Source organism: Camelus ferus, chromosome 8 (genome assembly GCF_009834535.1).
Source record: "Camelus ferus isolate YT-003-E chromosome 8, BCGSAC_Cfer_1.0, whole genome shotgun sequence".
In the NCBI taxonomy this organism is placed as follows: domain Eukaryota; kingdom Metazoa; phylum Chordata; class Mammalia; order Artiodactyla; family Camelidae; genus Camelus; species Camelus ferus.
The window spans coordinates 36,121,532-36,143,153 of NC_045703.1; the positions used below are offsets into that span (position 1 = coordinate 36,121,532).

A 21,622-nucleotide genomic window follows, 5' to 3' on the forward strand; every position below is an offset into this window, starting at 1 on the left:
TTTTCTTATTAAGTCATATGAGCTGCTTATATATTCTGGAGATCAAGCCTTTGTTGGTTTCATTTGCAAAAATTTTCTCTCATTCTGTAGGTTGTCGTTTTGTTTTACTTATCGTTTGCTTTGCTGTGCAGAAGCTTGTAAGTTTCATTAGGTCCCATTTGTCTATTCTTGTTAAATAGCAGAAGATTTTATTTTTAAACTTTAACTTTAAACTTATGCTTTTCACAACATTCTCCAGAAGAAGCAAACAGGTTAAAACAGAATCATATTCACTTTTTTTAATTATTTAATATTGCTTTTCTTTTGACTCAGACAGAGACTTTACTAAATTAAGCCTTCTGTTTAGCTCTTGGTTGATCAGTTTTATAATAGGAAGCCAATGCTTCTACACCCAAGTCAGGGAGAATTGGGTTAGTCAGTTTCTTCTCTGGAGTTCAGTTTCCTGTCTATAATGGGAACTTGCCCTTTGCTTTTAATAAACCAATATCCATTGCATGGAGGCACACGTTTGTGTTTATTGCGGGGTCTCCTAACACTGGCACCTCTGACATTTTGGACTGCGTGATTCTTTGTTGTCGGGGCTGTCCCGTGTGTTGGAGGGTGTTCAGAAGCATCCCTGCCCATTATCCTGTAGATGCCATAGCACTGCCTACCTACCCACCCCTATCCTTTTACTGTAGTCAAAAATGTCTCCAGACATTGCCGAATTGCCCCTGGTTGAGGACCACTTGGTTTTAGGAGAAAAGAAAGTATTATAACTACTGGGTCATAGGAGGGAAGAAACCTAACAAAATAAAACTATTCATTATGTAAAAGAGTAATATATTAGAGATAATTGCAAAATCACAGGAAAGCTGTTTGAAACACCATCAAAAAGAAGAAAAAAAAATTATACAATATAGTTTCAAGGCTTAATCGAAGACAAGGGAATCCCATGGCTACCCACAAAGGATAGAAAATAAAATTCACTGCTACACTGCATAACAGAAATACTAGCTGTTTAATGGTAGATAAAAGGATAGAATCTTATAGGCATTTCATTTCAAGTAGCTAAATACGAATTTACCTTTTTAGCAAAAGAGAAAATAAAAGTATTCAGTGAGTATTTCCCTTTGTCGTTTCAAAGCCTGTGCAGAAGAAAGAAACTGGAAAAAAATGTTTGATCTGGGGACAGGACTAAAGTTGTTTCTTTTTTTTTTTTTTTTTTCTCCCCAGACTTCCTATTACTGAGCATTACTTTGCTATTTGAAAATTCTAAAAATTAAAAAAAAATTATATTACCAGACAAGACAAATAAATAATAAAGTTTGTTGCAAATCACAATATTGACAGAAAAGAAATCTCTTATCACTTCTTGTCTCTGATAGTAAAAGAAAAGAAAACAGAGGGCAAACAATCAGAAAAGAGGAACAGAAAAGTGCTTTGGGAAAAACACACAAAATCCTTACTCTGGAAATAAATGAATTGATTATTAGAGCAAAGAATCTTTTGGCTTCAGAATGAAAATGGTAGCAAAGAGGTGAGGTTGAACAGGGGATCGGAGAAGCTTTTCAATATTAGAAAAGGTTTCATTAGAGCAGTCTGCTGAGGCCAACCAGCATGGGGAAATTTAGATCTTCCATTTGTGGGAGAAGGAGCTTCTCTCCATATAATCTTTTGCCTAAAATGCTTTTAAATTCCTCAGCAGTAATGATAAAAATTAAACTCCTCAGCAGCAAGACAAAAAGCCACAACAAACGAGCACCCAAGACAAGTGAAGTTCCCTCCTCTCCAGTTTTCCCAACCAAATTCCTCTGAAAAAACTAGAGGCCTTTTCTTCCGTTATTACAAATAAATAAAAATAATAGACCTAATTTGATGTTTTATTCTTATTTGCTTCAACCGTATTTTTGAATGAAAAAATATTTTCCAAATACAATATTTGGGTGGATTAAGTGATCAATGAATTGAATGGTGGCTCTAAAAATCTCTCTATTGTACCCCATTGTTTCACTAGCAATAAAGTGTCCCTGAAAAAACAATAATAAATAGAAAACCTGCCTACTTTCCCAAACTAGTTAATGTGAGAAGAAAACACCTGCCAGTTGCAGTCCCACAAAAATGGTTTTGATATAGGGTCACAGAAAATCCGAAGGTTTTATAGCCCGCTATAAAACAGCTCTTTGTCTTTTCCACTAATTCCCTAGTGTCACATTTAACAAAACAAGGAAACTACAGATAATAGGGGTGTTTGCAGATTAGCTTTCCAAGCCATAAATAACATAGGGTTTTGCTCACCTACAAATATTAAGGCAGCTTATCAATGTTTAAGCCCCTTCCTCTTTGTAATGGTTGCTAACATTTTAACCCAGGCAAAATGAGATTTTTTTTTCTTTCCTGTCTTCTTACATTGACAGAGTACACATTCATAAGATTCTATTATCAGATTTCATGGTATAAAGAGTGAGACATCGCCTAAACCCTCGCCTGCTCCCCGAGAGGCCCTGTTTTGGAAGATGCATGTGCTTTATGCTTTCCTTGTCTTGGTTTCTATTAGCGATGGTTTCGATCCTGCCTGTCCTGGAAGGTGCTTCTGTGACTCAGCGCAGTCGGTGCACTGCTACCGGCTGACGGAGGTACCGTCGGGAATTCCTTCCACCACCAAGAAGCTCTACATCAGCCATGGCAAAATCCAGCACCTTCAGGTAACAACTCATTCTACACTCAAGTTGCTGCAATTTAATTTTGCAAGGTAGGGTGAGGGGCGAGTGTGGGGTGGTTAAACTTGATTTAAATAATCAAAACTTAAAAGTGATGGTTATGAAGTTGGGTAGTTGCACTAGCTAGCTGCTTGCTCTGTATACCGAGATGGGTATATGCCTCTGGCTATTTCTTTTTAGGGAAGCAGCACTGCCCCCCCTCCCCAAATTGGAATCTATAATTAATAATATTTTATTTTCGTTTTTGTTTTTGAAAATTTTATTTTGGTGCAGAGTAAAAGTAGAGAGATGACTCTTTCTTAACAAAAAGAGTTTAAGACCATACAGCACCTTTCTGTCCCCATATTAAGAATGCATCCTTTCAGGGGAAAAAAGAGTTTTGTTTTTGCCATAGAAGGCAGGTGACACTTAGAGCATTGTAAGACTAACAGGGTGAATGCGGCATACGGGAATTATTCACACAAACCCTACAAACCAGCCAGGCATCAGTGTCTTTGCAGAAACCTATACAGAAGAAATACACAATTTCACTTTGCCACATTACTGCAATTCTCATTCTGTGTGCTTCTAATTATAACTTTTATTTTCAGGCTTACCTATTCAGAGGGCACTGAAAAGAGTGCTATAGATTTGTCTGACTCTTCTAACAGGAAGGAATGTTTGATTTTTGGCCTCTGGTGTTTTTCAAAAATATCAAGAGACTAGGGTTCTCATTCTAGTTTTCTCACTAACTAGAGATAGAACCATCTTAGACAAGCAGTTGAAAAAAAATCTCTGGATCTAATTTTTTACTTTTATGAATGACAAGACTGGATTAGATTGGGGATCCCAGGAACTTTCTTGATGGAAAATTCTGTGGCTCTCTGAGTTTGCGTCTCCTGGTCACTGCTTCTCCATCATCGATCCAAATCCTAAGATAAGGAAATGCCCGTCTGTGATCCAGATGCAGAGAGTCAGCAGGTGAATGTACTTTTCCTTCAATCAGAGACACCCCCCCCCCTTTTTAATTTGGTTAAGAAATTTTAATGTAGGTGCACATAAACCCAGTGAATTTAAAATATGGGGCATAGTATTTATTTCAAGGCCCAATAAGCACAACTGCCTAGTCGTCATCTGTTTCCTTTCCTCTTCTAACTCAGTAGTACCTAATGCCAGAGAGCAGGTCTGACCCTGTCGGGTCTCAGCATTCAAGCAAGACACTGGTTAAAGGGCAGGATGCTTAAATATTTGTTCTGAGGACTTGAGATACCGAGACCTGGAGTGTCAGCTAAGCCTGGTAGTGATCCCACACTGCTGCTTTGCAGCCAATGAGATGAAATTCTGCCAATCACCAAATTCAGTTATTGAATGAGTTCATTTGTCATTAGTTTAGGCTTGTTGAACAGCAATATTGCTGCTTCCCTGACATTAACCCAGTTAACTATGTCTTGGAAGGATAGTTCCCAGCAGAAAAGTTGATGAAAGAGAGGATTGTTTTGTGAAGGAAATAGAAAGCTCTGAGCAATAATTCTTTTCTCATAAAAATCCTCAGGTTTTAAGTGACCATAGTTCACTTGTATTTGGTGAACACAATGTTCATTAGGTTTATTTGGTTTGAACTATAGAATTGGGTGCCTATATTTAAAGGAAAAAAAACCTTATAATAGATCTTCAGATTAATAGCAATAGAAATTATATATATATGCATATATATACATACACATCACACATATATATGCAAGCATGCACACGTGTATATAATCACAGTTTTCAATGATTCTATTACTTGTTCACATTATTCAACTGTCTTTGAGACTGTGAATGCTATGTTTAAGACTATGTACATGTTTACATGAATTGATCCTATTTATTTATTTTCCTAAAAAAGATGTTATGTTGCTTATTAAATGTTAGTTTCCTGTGTGCACTGGACTTATAAGGAACCCAAGAAAGGCACGTAACCCTCTAATGCTTGGAGTAGGACCTGCCCAGAATTGAAACCAGAAATTTGAAAGCCTTTTCATGGGGAAACCAGCAGGAGTTGCCCCTCTGCTCTACTTCATTTGACTTGCCTTGCTTTTTTTTTTTTTTTTAACTTTTCATATTATCTAGTATCTTTTATCTACATATGTTATTAGGCTCACTAGACTGTAAAATTGTGATGACAAGAATTTTACTTAGCTAAGCTTCCTAAGCTTAATTGTTAATACCAGGCCATATTTACCTTGCTTTTTAAGCAATGTTGAACAACTGCCAGCAGCCCCAAGGTTATCTCTAGGGCAAAAGCACCTCTTTCCACGTCTCCTGAGCACAGCCCTACTGAGGCCATGGAAATGGCAAGACAGGTCTGGCAGATTGTTTTTCCCTTTATCAGCTCTGCAAACTCAACTGATAAGTTGAAAATCAGTGGGTGTTTTCCTCACTGTTTGTGGCACCAGAACTCTATACTCTTCATCTAAATGCATGATTGAAGCAGTAAGGTTGAAAGTATATGTGTTAGGGGAAGATAAACCTGGGTTGGAAGCCCCACTTTTCCACTTGCTAGCAAGACATACTTGGACAGGTTGTTTCACTTTCTTGGGCTTTAGTTTCCCTCAGTGGAAAGGGAATAATCATGCTTACACAGAAAGCTTTGTAAACGTGGTAAATACTTAGAAAATGGTAGCCATTTTAACTAATAATAATCAAAAGTAATCTGCATTGACCTGATAAAAAGAGAAAGTTCTCCATGCTTAATAACAGAAAACAACTATCCACTGGATTCAGTTAAGAACATGATCTATTTTCACTATTTAGGCTGGTCTAAATACTTTACAAAAAGAAGTGAAGACAAGATGAAGCTCTGACAACATTATTGGTCTAATCCCCAAATAAATTGCCTATTCAATCCATGTCATCGCTGAGACTTGCTGCATAGGCAGCAATCTTTTAGAGTCTGTGATCACTCAGATAGAAGTGGAAGCATTAGTAACACCAAGGTCTTTTTTAGGGAGATCAGCAGTCCAACAGGTAAAGATCTATGTTTAGAGTCGTTTCTGATTTTATATGAAAGAAAACCTAGAAAAAGGCACTTCAGATTGAAGAGTAGGTGAAGCAACACTGAGTCCTGGGTAGGTCATCTAATTTTTCTTTTTTTTTTTGGACTGAAATTCTTTATCTTTTAAATAGGGAGATTTGGAATAGATAATCTCTAAAATTTCTCCTTTCCCAAACTCAATGATTTGTGTCCAGATCTTGAGTCTTTTTTGGAAAGCATTAATTATAGACCACATGCAATAGAAAATGATGAGCTGAGGAAGAAAGAGCTTTGGAGTCCCGTAGACATTGTTAAAATTCTCAGCTCTTTCAAGTTTGATGATAGCAAACTTGCAGGGCTATTAGAAGAATTGATGGTAACGTGTAAAAAAACACTTGGCACTTGTAGATACTCAACAAGTGCAAGAAAAATTGCTATTATTCTTAGTATTAGGACTAATTAATACATCAGATTAATCATTAAAAAATATCAAATGTTAGCAGCAATATATAAGCCAAGGCAGCTGCCAAAACTATTGTGATGAAAATCATCTATTTTTGAAAGTTTTAACATGAGATTCTTCTACTAAGAATATCATATTAGGAGATGCTTTAAAATATACCTTAATTCACATCACACGTTCTCCCAGAATACAGATACCTGTAATAAATAATGATGCAAAATTAACCCACTTTGAAGGTATTAATCATGCATTGGCATTACAAAAGGGCTTGACTGCACAATTAAATCAAACATTTAGAAACTGCAGCTAGTAAGACAAAAAATTGTGCATTGAAAATTCTGCTCAGTTGAATCTGCAACAGGTTGAAATTTCTGTGAAGACTTCTCAAGCTGAGGATAACCTGGAACAATTCCTCTTTTTGCCTAAACATGATCTTACTCTGAGAACCAAATACCAAAGATTATATCATCCTGGAAAAGAGGTAGATGTCAAGTTAGGAGGGTGGAGGATATGTGGAGAGATAGGGGTGCTTGAAGTTGCAAACCACAGAGAAAGTATTTCAGACTTGGTCATTTTTAAAATCTAGGGGAGGAATAGCATTAGGTCTGGGCTATATGCATGAATGGACTCCTTGCTCTACAGGGATGAGAACACATATATCTGTTTCTTCATGAATCTTTTCCATCAGTGAAGCGTAAATTGGAGGGTAGGAACAGGGAGGCTAGTTTCCCAAACTACTATATAGTTGAAAATATTTCTCTGATAGGCCCATCCTACTGCTGGCAGCATCTAGGAAATTTAAATATTTACTTTCAATTCTTAAACATTTTTAAATGTAACTTATAATTTAAAAAATCTGAACAGTGCAAAATGTAGACAGATAATGAAAATTCCTTAAAATCTTGTTAACAACTCTAGTTAATAGATTGGTGAAAGATTTCCAGATTGTTCCTGGTTTTGGCTTTTACAAGATGATGCAACGAGAACATCCTATTGCATAAATTACTGTGCAACATGTAAGTAGATTGCCTAGAAGTAAACTTGCTGGGCCAAAGAATATGCAGCAAAAGTCAGCCAATGTCTATCAATAGTGTGCAAAAGTGCTTAAAATATTTTAGCTATCTTACCCTGTTAGCAATCATGAATAAAAATAGTCAGGACCTGAGTTTCTATCCTTTTCCAAGAAATCACTTAACATAGATCCTGAAGGGAAATCTGAAGTATCATTAGTATTCAATAATAATGTATATGGGTATATATATATATATATTTTTTACAATACCTTGATTTACTGCTCTTCTCCACACTTGCCCATCCCTTCTTTTTTTGTAGGTATCTAACTTCACCCAAATGTTGGCTCTAGAAGATTTTATTCTGTTGGCTAGTGGAACAGAGTCAGTAGAAAAGGACACTTTCAAAACTCTGGGTACTTTGAAGACCTTGGAATTCTGGAAAAATAAATTAAGACGAGTTCCCCACTACTCTCCCAGCCAGTCTTGAAGTGTTAAAACTAAATGATAATTCAATATACGTCCTACACGGATCCGATTTTGAAGGACTGGAGAAATTAAAAATCCTTGAACTTAAAAACAATCTTCTCTCTTCCCTCTCTCCCAGCATGCTCTCCTCCCTTGTCAGTTTGCAGAGTTTGGTGCTAGATGGTAACAATATCGAGTCTGTAGCTGGACCCCTGGAACTTCCCCATCTGACACGGATGAGCATGGAGAATAATCAGCTACATCTCATACCAGCTGGCTTCTTCACTTCTCTCCAGTCTCTGCAATTTCTCAGTTTCAGTAGTAACTTTCTGACTAAAGTTCCTATTAACCTGCCCAAATCCTTGCTCTCTTTAAAAATGGAGAGAAACCGGCTCAAAGTGATAAGGTTTCGAGATATGAAACATTTGGAGAATCTTTCCCATCTTTACCTGTCAGAAAACTTGCTCTCTTCCATCGATGGGGCACAGCTCCTCACCAATTTAACTACTCTTGAGTTGTCCCAAAACCAGCTTCCAACGTTGCCCCTCAGACTACCAGCAAGGCTCCAAAAGCTGGATATTAGCAATAATCTGATTCAGAGAGTTACAGTGCAAGATTTCCAGGACCTCCGAGAATTAAAGCATTTGTTTCTGGACAACAACACTGTCAGCTTGTTTGAAGCTGGAGCCCTGCAGAGGTGTTCCCAGCTGTCCAACCTGGCCCTGGAGCAGAACCTGCTCTTATCTATACCTCTAAGGTAAGTGAACCTCATCATTTATGCTAACTACGATAACAGATACCCAGTCAAGTACATTACGCAAGCAAGAAGAGAAGGTTGAGCAAACATAAAGTATCTGATCAAGGCTATCCAAGGGTTCAGGGATAGACGTTTTTAAACAGCGGTTTGGAATCTCCAGCCCTCAAGCTGAATCCTGCACTAACTTAATTTATCTTGCCTGTGGGACAAGACACCAACAGGTGATTGACAGTTTGCAAAGCAGCTTTAGGGAAGTATGCTAACCAATATCGTAGGGAGATGTTAGTTGTAAAAAATGTGTTCCGGGTTTCTAAATATATGGCCTGGCTCCAGCAACAAGCAGACCAGGCATGTGCTTAACCACTAGCAAAGTAAGGACACCAAGAAAAAATGAGAAGGGAGATGTAGTAAGATATTTATTTTGAAAAGCACTGAAATAGTACTTGTGGAAAAAAATAAAATCTTTGTAATATAATATTGTATTTACTTTGAATTACGCATTTCAGAGCCTTATTTCTTCTCATTGCTGTGATCTTTAAAGGACTTATGGTGGTGCTGCTCACCTCTCTGTGGGTCTGTGAGTGTGTGAGTCCTTCTGTGTCCATCTTACCTTCTATTTCTGGTTGTTTCTTCAGTTCTCTTCCTCACACAAACGTACATAATCCCCCTTGTACTCTGAAACTTAATTTTTCTTCCAAACATCCCTCCTTCTACACCCAACCCACTGTCTGTTCCCCCTAACCATTCATAATCTATAACTAATTTACATGTTTACATGAATTAATCCTATTTATTTAAACTTTATCCCATGTTTCACATTTTAAAGTAGATTAAAAAAAAAAGTAGAAGAACAAGTACTATTATCCCCCTTAAAAAAGATGTTATTTGTTTATTAAATGTGCCTATCAGTGGATTCTTCTCCCTTTCAGCACTTCATGGGGAAAAAAGGTTTCTTGCCCTGTCTATCACCAAACTTCTCATAATTAATATATCCACTCCTGGCTTCTGTAGAGTCCTGTGGCACTCCACATACTTATCATTGTTTGTAACAATAATTTTTCTTACCAATGAGAAAGGGAAAATTATCTTTGATATGAAGAGATGTTCATTTTTTTTCTAGTTGAAAAAGGGATTTTTTTTAAATTATATGATATGTTAACTGTACCCAATGCACAACATCAAAAAGTGATTTTTTTCCCACCTGAAATCAGTATTTTATAACATATATTGAGGGCGATTTGAAAGTAATCAATTTCTCTTAATGTAAAAGCATGTGCACACAGTTCATTTAATTCGACAAATATGTTTTGAGCGTTTACCAAACACCAGGTACTTTACCAGGCAGACACTTGGGAGACATCAGTGTAATAAAAGAGATAAAACTTCTTGTTCTGTACAGTTTAAATTCTAGCAGGGAAAGAGTGACAACATCATATATAAGTCAAGTATACAATATTTAGATCGTGTGAGGGGTTAGAGTTCACAACAAAAAAGGGCAGGATTACCAGGTTTAGGACCGTAGAGAGTAGGGGTAGCTGGTTGCAATTTTAAATAAGGTAAGCATAATAATCCTCTTGAAAAGTTAAGCTTTGAGCAAAGACTGGAAGGAGGTGAGGAATTTAGTTGTGAAGCTATTTGGGGGGAAAAAGTGTTAAACAGAAGAGCCAGTACAAAGGCCTGAAGGCAAGAATATGTGGGCAGTATTTCAACTCATACTTGTTATTTAAATAATTTCCCTACTATGTTTCAAGCCTTATTTTCTGTTACTGCATTTTCCTGCTCCAAGAAAAAAAAGTATGCATAAAGTAAAAATTTATAAAACAGGGTGGGGAGGGACTGTATCACATAGGATTCTAAGCAGGCAACAGCCACAGGCAACACCGTGAACTCAGTGGACTCCTCCATTCAGGTGACTTTTAGAGTGCATTAGGTTAAGAAATCCTGCTAAGTTTAATGAGTGAAAAATAGCTTAATTATTTACTCCTGCCAGGGCATTTGTGTTTTAACAGGTGACTGCAGAAAGCACAATGCCTTTACCCAATGGAGCATATAATGGAATTGCAAGCCTGCACTTACACACATTTCCAAATCTGACTTCACATTAGAATTATCTGGAGAGCTTTAAAAAAAGCCCACTCATGCCTAGACCTCACTTCACACCAATTAAATCAGACCCCCCAGGGTTGTGGCCCAGGCATCAGGATTTTTCAAAAGCTCTCCAGATGAATTTAACGTGTAGCCAGGGTTGAGATCTACTGAGCAAGGACAATGGGGCCAGTAAGCAGGTATGAGGATCCTTTTCCCATGAGGCTTAAATGAAGCGACACACCTGTGTGCTCTGTCACAGAACTTGGCAAGCAACAAGAGCAATGTGTTCTTGCAGAGACTGATTTTTAAATTCCTCATCAAGACCACTGCCCATCCCTGCAACTCCCACTCCCCAACTTTTCTTTGAATTGGAAAGTGGGAATGACCCAAAAAAGTTTTTCCATGGTTTTCCTCCCATAAAGAATTAAAACAGAATACTACATATTCCTTACATCTGAATTTTGAGACTTTTTAAAGCGAGCTTCAAACAGTACACTATTTGTTTGCATCCTTCTTATTCATACACAAAATTAACCTTCAAAATTGAGTTTTCTATAAATAAACCGTAAACAGGCAACTTCTCTGTGCTAGTTGCTAACCTAACCTAACGTGACCTGTTAGTGCTAGTTGTGTATCCTATCACAATCTATTTCCACAAATCCCTTCCTCTGTCTACCGTCCTCCATTCTGTATTTCATCAAGAAAGTAATGGTATATGGCTTTAGGTACACATAAACTTAACTATCTCCCACATTTGCTTAAATATGTTAATTGAGATAGAAAACTATACCTAACACTTAAGTGCTTACTAAAAGCCCAGCGGTGAATGTATATACGTGTATTATTCCCTGTTACTCCTTACAACAGTCCTGTGAAGGCAGGTCCACTGTTTTACCTATTATTTTACAGATCAGGCATTAAGGTTAAGAGGTGTCAAGAACTTGCTGGTAGTCATGTGGTCAATATGTTTTGGAGTCAGGATTAAACAGTCTAACTCCAGAGCCAGGGAATTGTAGGCACTGATTCTCACCAGCCTCTGAGATTTACTCTACTGTCAACAATACACTGTACTGCTTAGAACTTAGAATACAAGACCTGGGTCTCACTTTTCACTGCTTCTCATTTCACCAATCTGCAACTCAGGGAACAAATGTAAGTTACACCATCTCTTCTTTATCTACAATTAGAATAATTCAAATCTGGAATAGCTTTCTGCAACCTAACGCAGTTAGCATTTTCTCTTACTTACACTCAAGTGCCATCTACTGGCAAAATGGGGGTATGCCTCTTTCTACTCTAAAACGCAACACTGCCCAAAGAACAAACAGCATTCCCAGACACGCTTGTCTTAAAATCAGGGCTACCTTTTTATATAAATAAGACTTATAAAGACAAATTATATTCAAGCCATGAATTACTGCCAAAAGGTCTCAAAACCAGGGAATTAGTGATTTCTCTGTTACAATGCCATTTTGGTTATCCATAGAAACATGAAAGAAAAACAGGCACTCCTAAGAACAAGTATAGTTTTTGGCCACCCAGCCGTGAACTGAATAACTGTATTGGTGTAAAAGAAAGCTTGGCTTGCTCATTTTCACTAGCTAACATTTTTATGTGACTTCTGTATGCTGAGCACTTTTACCTATATGGTGGAAATTAGAAGCTTTAAAAAGCTGAATAACTTACCTAAAGTCACATATTGATAAATAAAATGGCCAAAGGTAGAACTCAGGTCTTAATAAGTAGACTTGACACTTCCATTTGCTGTGTCTTTCCTTGGCTGTGCTCCCCTGTACTCTTCGTTATTAGGGAACATTCCTTATTGCTACACCATCTATTAATAGTCCATATTTCCCTGGGGAAAAGAAAGCTATACATAAGAGATTTTCTGTATAAGTTTTAGAGACATACCTTCTATAAGCTGGTGTATGCACAAAATTACATTGTCTTAGAGATTAATTTCACCTTGAATTTAAACTGTGGAGACCAATTTGAAAATTTTTCGTAGTATTAACAATAGACCCACTGAGAGAAATTTCTTTGTAGACACTTTTGTCAAACAGTTAAAATGTATGAAGCAATTTTCCCTGGTAAATTAATCTTCTTTGTTAGGTAAACTTTATTCCAACTAAAGAGAAGGCACTTTAAGCATAAAAGGCTTTAAAACACTCCAAAGCACAAATATTTATGTATGTTTATGCACTGTATAGTTTAGGCCATGAATTCAAATATAAAATATATCAACATAAATGTGTATAAAAATAAAATGTAAATATCAAAAGAAAAAAAAGGGCAAAATTTAAGCTAACTGCCAGTAACCAAAAAGGTAAACCTTTTGGAATGAAATTCATATAAAAATAATACTATAACAAGCAAAGGGTAATATTGTCATAAAATATGGTTAAATTCATTTGTTTTTTCTCTTTGACATAGCAGTCATATGACTGGGATAAATTTTACTGAATACTAAAAACCTTGAAATGTAGATCCAATATGTTCGCACTGTACAAGGACAGGATTTGGATGCTATTTCAAGGGACTTTTTTTTTCCCTATAAAATATTCTTCTTGTACTTCACAAAAAGAATAGCTCTTAATATAAAGTTGTTGAGTAGCAGAAAGATTCTCAGTTCAGAATTATGATTCTTTAAAATTTTTTTATCAATAGGCATTAGCATAACATTTTTCAAACTGGTACCCAGAGTTTAAAATTTTTTTTCCTGATTATAAAACAATACATGTTCAAGTTTGAACACTTAGTGTGCTGAAAAATTAAAAAGTCATCCATAATTGCTCAACCAGAACCTATATCTAGACATAATTTGTTTTTATGTATTTGGGATCAGTCAATTTTGTTTTCTATTTTTCCACTTAACATTATAGTGTAGTTTTTCTCTCCCTTTTCTATTTTTTCCAAGTATCACAATGGACCCAGGGATCTTAATTTATTCAGTGTGTTATAATCACTTACAGTTGCTAATCTCTTTTGATGCTCAAACTTTTCCAAATTTGGCTAGTGGGAGCCTCTCAAGCTGATTCCTGTGATCATGGGATATAATTCCTACTACCTCTTTTTTTTTAAATGATGGTTAAAAATATACATAAAATTTACCATCTTAATCATTTTTAATTGTACAGTTCAGTATTATCTTCACATTACTGTGCAACCAGTCTCCAGAACTGTTTCATCTTGCAAAACTGAAACTCTGCACCAATTAAACAACAACTCATCATTTCCCCCTCCTCTCACCCTCTGACAACCACCATTCTACCTTCTGTTTGTATGAATCTGACTACTCTAGATATCTTACATAAGTGAAATCCTACAGTGGTTATGTTTTTGAGACAGACTTTTTTCACTTAGCATATTGTCCTCAAGGTTTATTCATGTTGTAGCGTAAGTCAGAATTTCCTTCCTTTTAAGGCTGAATAATATTTCATTGTATGTACATATTTTGCTTATTCATTCATCCGTCACTGGACACTGGATTGCTTCCACATTGTAACTATTGGGAATTCAATATGGGAGTATAACATGGGTGTGTAAGTATCTCATTGAGACCTTGCTTTCAGTTCTTTTGAGTGTATACCCAGAAGTGGAATTGCTGAATCATATGGTAACTCTATTTTTAATTTTGGGGGGAAATACTGTTGTGTTTTCCACATCAACTGCACCATTTTACATTCCCAACAGTGCACAAAGTTTCCAATTTCTCTACATTCTTGCTAATACTTGTTATTTTCTGTTTTATTTATTTATTTTTTTAAATAGCAACCTTCCTGCTATGTGTTCCACTAATCTTTGAACATTTCATTGCCTTCTGGCTCAGACATTCTAGCTTAGCTTGTCCCAGACATAGAATCGGCCATTTCTCCAGGAAGTCTTGCTTCTTTTAAGCGGAGACTGAAATTCTGCAACTAAGATCTGTGTGTTCAGTTCACTTAAGCTATTGGAGTAGCGTTACCACTAGGGTGTGATACTGCTTCTTGATCTTTCAGTATATGGAGCCAGAAAATATATATTTTTAAAATTATGGATTCACACTGGGATTTCCAATTCACATTATCATTAGAGAGGGGTTTTTCTTCTTTTATTTTATATTTGTATCTTTTTCTCTTACAGTGAAAATCCTGGTTCCTAATAATATTAATATATTTACATATTTGCATTTTCTTACAGTATTCATTAAAAAGTTTCAAACTTTTATTATTAAAAATAGTATTAACAATAAATTTACTACGAGAAGTTTCTTTGCAGATCCTTCTGTCCTCAGAGTCTAAGACTTAGATACATCTACCGAGGATATTCAAAGTACTTTTTCTTTTCTTTATAGTGTTATATTACCAAGATACACATTCGATTTAATTCGTTAATTAGATTTGTTTGTTTTGGCTTCTGTTCAACTTTAGGTCTTGATTTTGTTTTTATTTGTTTTATGAACATATAAAATGTTAACATCATGCAAAAGTTACAACCATGTGGAACCAAACACTCCGTATACAAGTAACCATTTTAATTCACCTCTAGTTTATCATTGTTTTTCAAAAATAAGCAAAATGTGTACATGTATTCTTGTTTCCTTCTTATATAAAAACTAACATAATATTTATACTATTCTACTTCTTGCTTTTTTCTCTTTAACAATACTTTCCAGAAATTATGTTATGATAATTCATAGAGACCAACCCCTTTCTTTTTCAAGGCTGCACAGTAGTTCTTTGCTGTGGTACTGGGTTGTTTCCAGTCTTTGCTTTTATAAATACTGCATAAGAAATCCACATGTGCTGTTTTATATTTTCAGTCACATCTTCAGAAAGTATACCTAGCAATGAGATTGCTGGGTTGAAGGGTAAATAAATGCACATGCTGTTTTGTTAGGCTTTGCTAAATTCTCCACAGGAGCTGTCCTATTTCAACTCCCACCAAACTATGTATGAGAATGTCCACTTTGTTACAGCTTTGCCCACAGAGTGTATGGCTAAGGATTAAGATTTTTACCAATCCAATGGGTGAGAAATGGCATTTCTGAATGTTTCAACTCCTCATTCCTCTATTCTGAGTATGGTTGAAGACTTAAGGGCTTTGCTTTTATGTGGATTTCCACTCACACTTTTTGCCCATTTTCAGACTTACTTTTCAACTTTTAAGAGTCCTTTATATATTGAGGAGGTTAGCTCTTTGTCTGGGATACAAGGTGTAGATTTTCCCCCCCAGTTTATCATTTGTCTTTTGACTTTATAAGTATCTTTTGTAGTTGAGTTACTGATCTTTTACAGCTTCTGGATTTTTAAGCCATAGTCAAAAAAGCTTTTTTATAGAATCAGTATTTTATAAATTATTTGAAAACATGATTTTTATGATCACACAATAACCCATTATTTCTTAATTTTCATATTAGTGGACATTAGCCATTTATCATTTTTTGCTATTATAAATATGATCAAATATGTGACAAACATATTTGTAAATAAATCTCTATTCACTTCTCTTATTATCTCCTGGGTTGAGAAGTATGATATTATTTAAACTTGATACATGTTACCGAATTGTTTCCAAAGTGGTACCCACTATTTATATACCCTACTAGCAGAGTTTAAGTTCTTACCTCACTACACTCTCATCAGCAACAAATTTTAAAATTAAATCCAAAAACCAAGCTCTAATTTTATACACAAAAGCACTGCATCATTTTTCATTGACTTTGATATTCATGAAGAACAACACTTTTTCACATTTTTATTTGACATTTTTACCACTCCTATAAATTATTGTTTCATGGCCTTTGCCAACTAAAAAATTGGGAACTTACTATTTTTCTTATCAATTTGTTACATGATCCCATTTGTTAAGAGAAAAATTAAAGAGTTTTATGGCTAGGAACCAGAAAAATCAGAAGGTTAGAAAATCAGGCCTATAAGAGAGGGTTAAAGATCTACAGGTAAGACTGAGGTTTGCACTTATAGTTTTTCAAAATAAAGCTTATTTTCTAGCTTCAGACAGGACTGAACAGTTGCTCCATCTGAGTTGCCTAGGCAGTGATGGAATGATAGTCATGGCCTCCTCTCACATCTTGTTTCCATGTATTGCAGACTCCCAGGAACCTTAGCCAGGTTGGACCTAAAAGGCAATGCCATTCGGGATATTGCTGAGAGGGAGCTCAAAGATCTGAAGCAGCTGCAGGTCCTAAATCTTAGGAACAACAAGATCTCTGCCTTAGACCTCAGAGCCTTGGAGGTACTGCCTCGCCTCAGGCACCTGTATCTAGATGGAAATCCGTGGAATTGCACCTGCAGTCTCCTAAGAGCCAGGGAGGTCCTGAAGGCCAAGGGCACAGATGTGAGGGGAGGGCAATGTGCAGCACCCGCTGAGCGACAAGGGGAGAGCTGGATGTCTTCCAAGAAGATCCTGAGGCAATGTGAGCATCTCCTACATCAGACCAAGAAAAGCAAAGAGGTCAAAAAGAAACCAAAGCCTGAAGAGCACTCGAGCATCCGAATCAACATGGATGATGATTACTATGATTATGAGATTGATTAAGGATGAGCTTTGTTTACAGTTTAGAAAAAGGTTTTGTTTCTTTTTTAAAATACTTTGTTTTTTCATGTTCAATCTCTTAAGCAGAAATATGCGATACATTTAGATATTGCAAAACTCTTTTTCTAAATAAGTTTTTCTTTTTTCTTTTTAAGAATGAAATGAGAGTTAAGATAAGTTGAGGTAGGGGGAGGAAAGCAGAAAGGAACAATAGTCAGAAGATGTAAGATTCCTTCCACGTTACAAGTAATTTGTTGGTATTTCATACTGAAACCTAGATGAATAGTAACGCCCAATAAAATATCCAACTGGCTAACTTCCTGCAAATACAGTAGTTCGTTTTATCAAATAAAAACTGATGATTTTGTATGTGAAGCTGGTGTCTATAGGTCTACACTATAGGCTTTTGACTACAAGCAATAAAAACTGACTCTAACTTAAGCAAGAAAGAATTTACCGGAAAGATCAGGCATAGCTCACAGAATCAAAGGAAAAGCTGGAGAATCTGGAAAGGACAAGGATGAGAACTGCTTCAGGGCCCCAGGCAGGAGAATGCAATGGAGAGACCACTGTGTCTTCCAAAGTGTCTTCCCTATTATTAGTGTTAACTTCCCTCTTCTCAAGATTCATATCCCCTGAGGGAGAGACTAATTGTCCCAGCCAGAGTCACATGTTTGCCCTTGGCTAGGGACAGTAGGTCTTGTTTGATAGGCTCTCCAAGACCAAAGGGAAACCAGAAAGGGAAATGTAAACTGGCACTTTGAATACTGCAGATGTCCCTACCACAGCTTTCCTGAAAAAGAGTTGTGCTTTGAGGAACGTTCAGTTTGCTTAGAGTTGACCACAATCCCTGCAGTACCTTCCTTTTGATTAACTGCATGGGTTTGAGAGCGGCCTGACTGGGGATAGGGGTGTGACTGTAGAATTTTTTTTTCTATCAATCTCTTTGTGAAAATGATCTACTTACAAATAAATCTGAAACCCCATCTGATTTAGTTCCCATTCTAATTGGCAAGATTTATCAGCTGCAGTATTTTTACAAAACTTTTCATCAAAATATCCCCAATGGCAGAGAAAGAAACAGTAGAAATTGAGTGGGTGAGCAAAGACACCCACCAGAAGCCAAAACTTTCTCCAGAGAGCTTTAATTTAAACTTTTTGCACAAATTTTGCATTACTTGCTTTATGTCCATATTTTCTTCTCCATAAGTCTTTATAAAATTGATCTTCCTTGGAGAAAAGCCCTATTCATATCTTGGTTTCCAGTACTCCCTGGGAGGCACACTGACAGCTATGCCAAGTACACACGCACAAATGCGCAGAAATCAGCGAACTCTTACATCATGCTCCTTGCTATTGTGCGGAACTTCAATTCTTCCAATGTGTTAGCCCTACAGTTCTCTCTAACAAAGATCAATGATGCTTGATGTGTAAGCACTTATACCCACTGACATTGCCTGGATATTTATCATCAGAATTCTCCAGCTATGAGGGCCTCCAGGAAGAATCTAGTCTTTTACAGGGTGGGGAGCTCTAGTCTTTTACAGGGGTGAGGTGATGGTCAGGTTCACATATACAGGAAGCGGCCGAACTGGAACTTGATTACACCTGTACTCTTTCTGCTCCAGCATTCAAAGCTAAGTAAGATTCATTTAGCACATTTTACTCACAAATAATGTCCAGAATGGTAATATGTTCAGTAAAGCGTCTGTATTTCATCTGCTTGTGTTACGGAAAACGACAGGCCAGTCAAGAAACGAGCACCACTCGGAGGGTTGGAGTACTCAGATGTATTACGCCGGCAGGCTCAGAGGGGCTTCTGCTCGGAAGCTCTGAGCACCTCCAAGACGTGCACATGAGGTTTTATAGGGTAAAGTACAAGCTTGGAGTATTTGGCCAATAGGCATGGAACAGCTTTAGCAGCATTATCATCACAAAAGTGGAGGCAGGGAGGCAGCAAACCAACATTCCAAAGCCAGATATGTATCTTTGAAAACCCAGCTGGCTAGCAAAAAAACAAACAGCAAACCAACACTAATTAACTTAGATTTACAAGTTAGTCCAGCAGAACTCAGATCAGTATTCCAATACTTAGACTTGTGAGTTATCTTGTTAGCCCAGCCCAGCCTCTCCTTCACATTCCTAGACCTGTGAGATATCTTGTTAGACCAGCCCAGCTTTTCCTTCACACTTGGGCTGCCATAACAAAATATCACAGGCAGCATGACAGAAACAACAGAAAGTTATTTTCTCACAGTTCCAAAGGCTCAAAGCCCAAAAGCAAGATGCCGTAAGGGCTGGGTTTTGGTGAGGACTCTCTTCCTGGTGTGATGACTGCCTTCTCAGTGCATCCCCACGTGGCCTCTTTGCTGTGTCCACACAGGGAAAGAGTGAGATGTCTCTGGTGTCTCTTCTTCCCATAAGGGCACCAGTCCTATTAAATTAGGGCCCCAACTTTAGCACCTGATTTAACATTCATTATTTCCCTGGGGGTCCTATCTCCAAATATAGTCACTTTGGAGGTTAAGGCTTAACACACAAATGAATCTTGGAGGGGCATAATTCAGTGCATAACAACAGTATCTATCTATCTATCTATCTATCTATCTATCTATCTATCTATCTATCTACCCACCTACCTACCTATCTACTTACTTATTTACCCCAATTTCTGGCTCTTGACTAAGTTTGTTGATGAATTTACAAAAAAAGAGCCCTAGGATTACCTTTATTCTGAGTGGTATCTGGTTTTGACAGGGAACAGCTGGTATGATGAATTTCCCTCTCTTTTTTTCTCTCTCTAAGGCACAATATTGTTCTAATAGCCTCTATAAGTTTTCACAAAACACTGTTTTTTAGGAATCCAATATAAAGGATTTGATTTAATATGTCAGTCAATGGTCAAAACAGTAACTGACAATTGCCTTTAGAGTGTTCTTATCCCAATTTATCTTAGTTTCCGGAAAATACTTAGTATACAGTCATTCCTTCTCACCTCTTCTTTCCTCTCAACACAGACCCCCATGAGCTCCCGACCCCCATGTTGGATCATTGTTATTTAGGCTTCAGGATTTATCAACCACTTTTTTTAAGAAATCACAAATGCCACTGAAAATAATACTGTCTGAAGAGACAAAGTAGTCCATATGTTACATGAAAAATAGCTCATGATAATTATTCACTTGGAAATGTAACAAAATTCCAAAATGGGACCCCTGTGTTAAAGGCTATATGTATTTTTAATTATAATTGATCCCAACAGATTTTTTCCACAAAGATAACTTTTGTGAAATGTTGTATAAACTCATCGGTCCTGTTTATAGATACCTGTTTTTAAACAATTGTCAACATTCACCCTCGGTCTTTATATTTTGCCAGTCTGGTGAAAAACCTGTATCTCATTGTTTTGATTTTCACTTTCCTGACTACTAGTGAGGTTGAGCATGCTTTTTGTATATGTTTGCCTTCTCATTTCCTTTTCTGTTTATGACCTGTTCATAGACCTTGCTCATTAAAAAAAATCCAGTTCTTTGTTTTTTCTAAAAATCACTTTGTAGGATTTCTTTGCATAGCAGGGATATTATCTCTATTTTGTCAGCTATATTACTAATATTTTCTCCCATACCATCATTTTTCTTTCAGCTTAGTTTTTGATGTGTTTTGTCTCAGATATTTTTAACCCTTAGATAGCTAAATCAGTCAATCTTTTATATATATAGTACACACTAGGCACATATATGTATATGTACCTACTCTAAGATATATGTGAGTGTCTATATGTGTGTGTTTATATTAGTATATATGTATTTATATAGTGTATATATAGGATACATATCTATCTCTATGGTACAGATATATTTTTTATCATGAAACATGGTGACCTATGTTTCAATATTCTATGTTCCTTAGAAATTATCTATTTAACTCATGTCATTTAATCAACTAGCCTGATTTATTATTATTTCCAACTATTCAAGTTAATAAGGATCTCAGAAATTCTATTTAAAATGACACACTACAGATCATAATTAATACTGACATAAAAAGTTCATTCGAATTTGTGTAAGTTGTCTTTTAGACAACATGGTTTTGAACTGCGTGGTCCACTAATATGTGGACTTTTTCAATAAATACATACAGTACTACATGACTGGTAGTTGGCTGAATCCACACATGTGGAACTGTGGATATGGAAGCCCAGCTATGGGACTTGAGCTTCTTCGGATTTTGGTATCCTTGGTGGGTCCTGGAACCAATCCCCCTTGGATAGTGAGGGATGACTGTAGTTCTAAATTGTTGAACATATAATTTTACATTTTTCCTAATGTTAAACATTATGTGGGAGTAAATTTATCTGATCAATAACCTAGTATAAGAAGCTCAGGAAGTTCAGATTAACTAGTCTCCTTATGTGTCTTCTCAAGAAATAAACTTACATATTCAAAAAAAAATCCAAACTGTCAAACAAGTATGATTCCCCCCAAATTTTGGATTCTTGTATAAAAATGCTTATGACCTAGCAGTTTCTCGGATAAAGTGATTTTTTTCCTTAAAAAGCTAGTACATAGTTCAGTTTCTTACTTTCTGGGAATACTAGGAATATTAGAT

General features: G+C 36.5%; 1 protein-coding gene across 1 annotated transcript; it reads left to right on the forward strand.

Moving 5' to 3' along the window:
* The first annotated feature begins 2,457 nt into the window (after nt 1–2,457).
* Nucleotides 2,458–17,389, forward strand: LOC102506153 (nephrocan). The gene is given in 4 exon segments (XM_006186401.3): nt 2,458–2,684; nt 7,490–7,630; nt 7,632–8,392; nt 16,570–17,389. Coding segments are annotated over 4 exon segments (1,539 nt in total). The 5' UTR covers nt 2,458–2,495; the 3' UTR covers nt 17,018–17,389.
* The last annotated feature ends 4,233 nt before the right edge of the window (nt 17,390–21,622 follow it).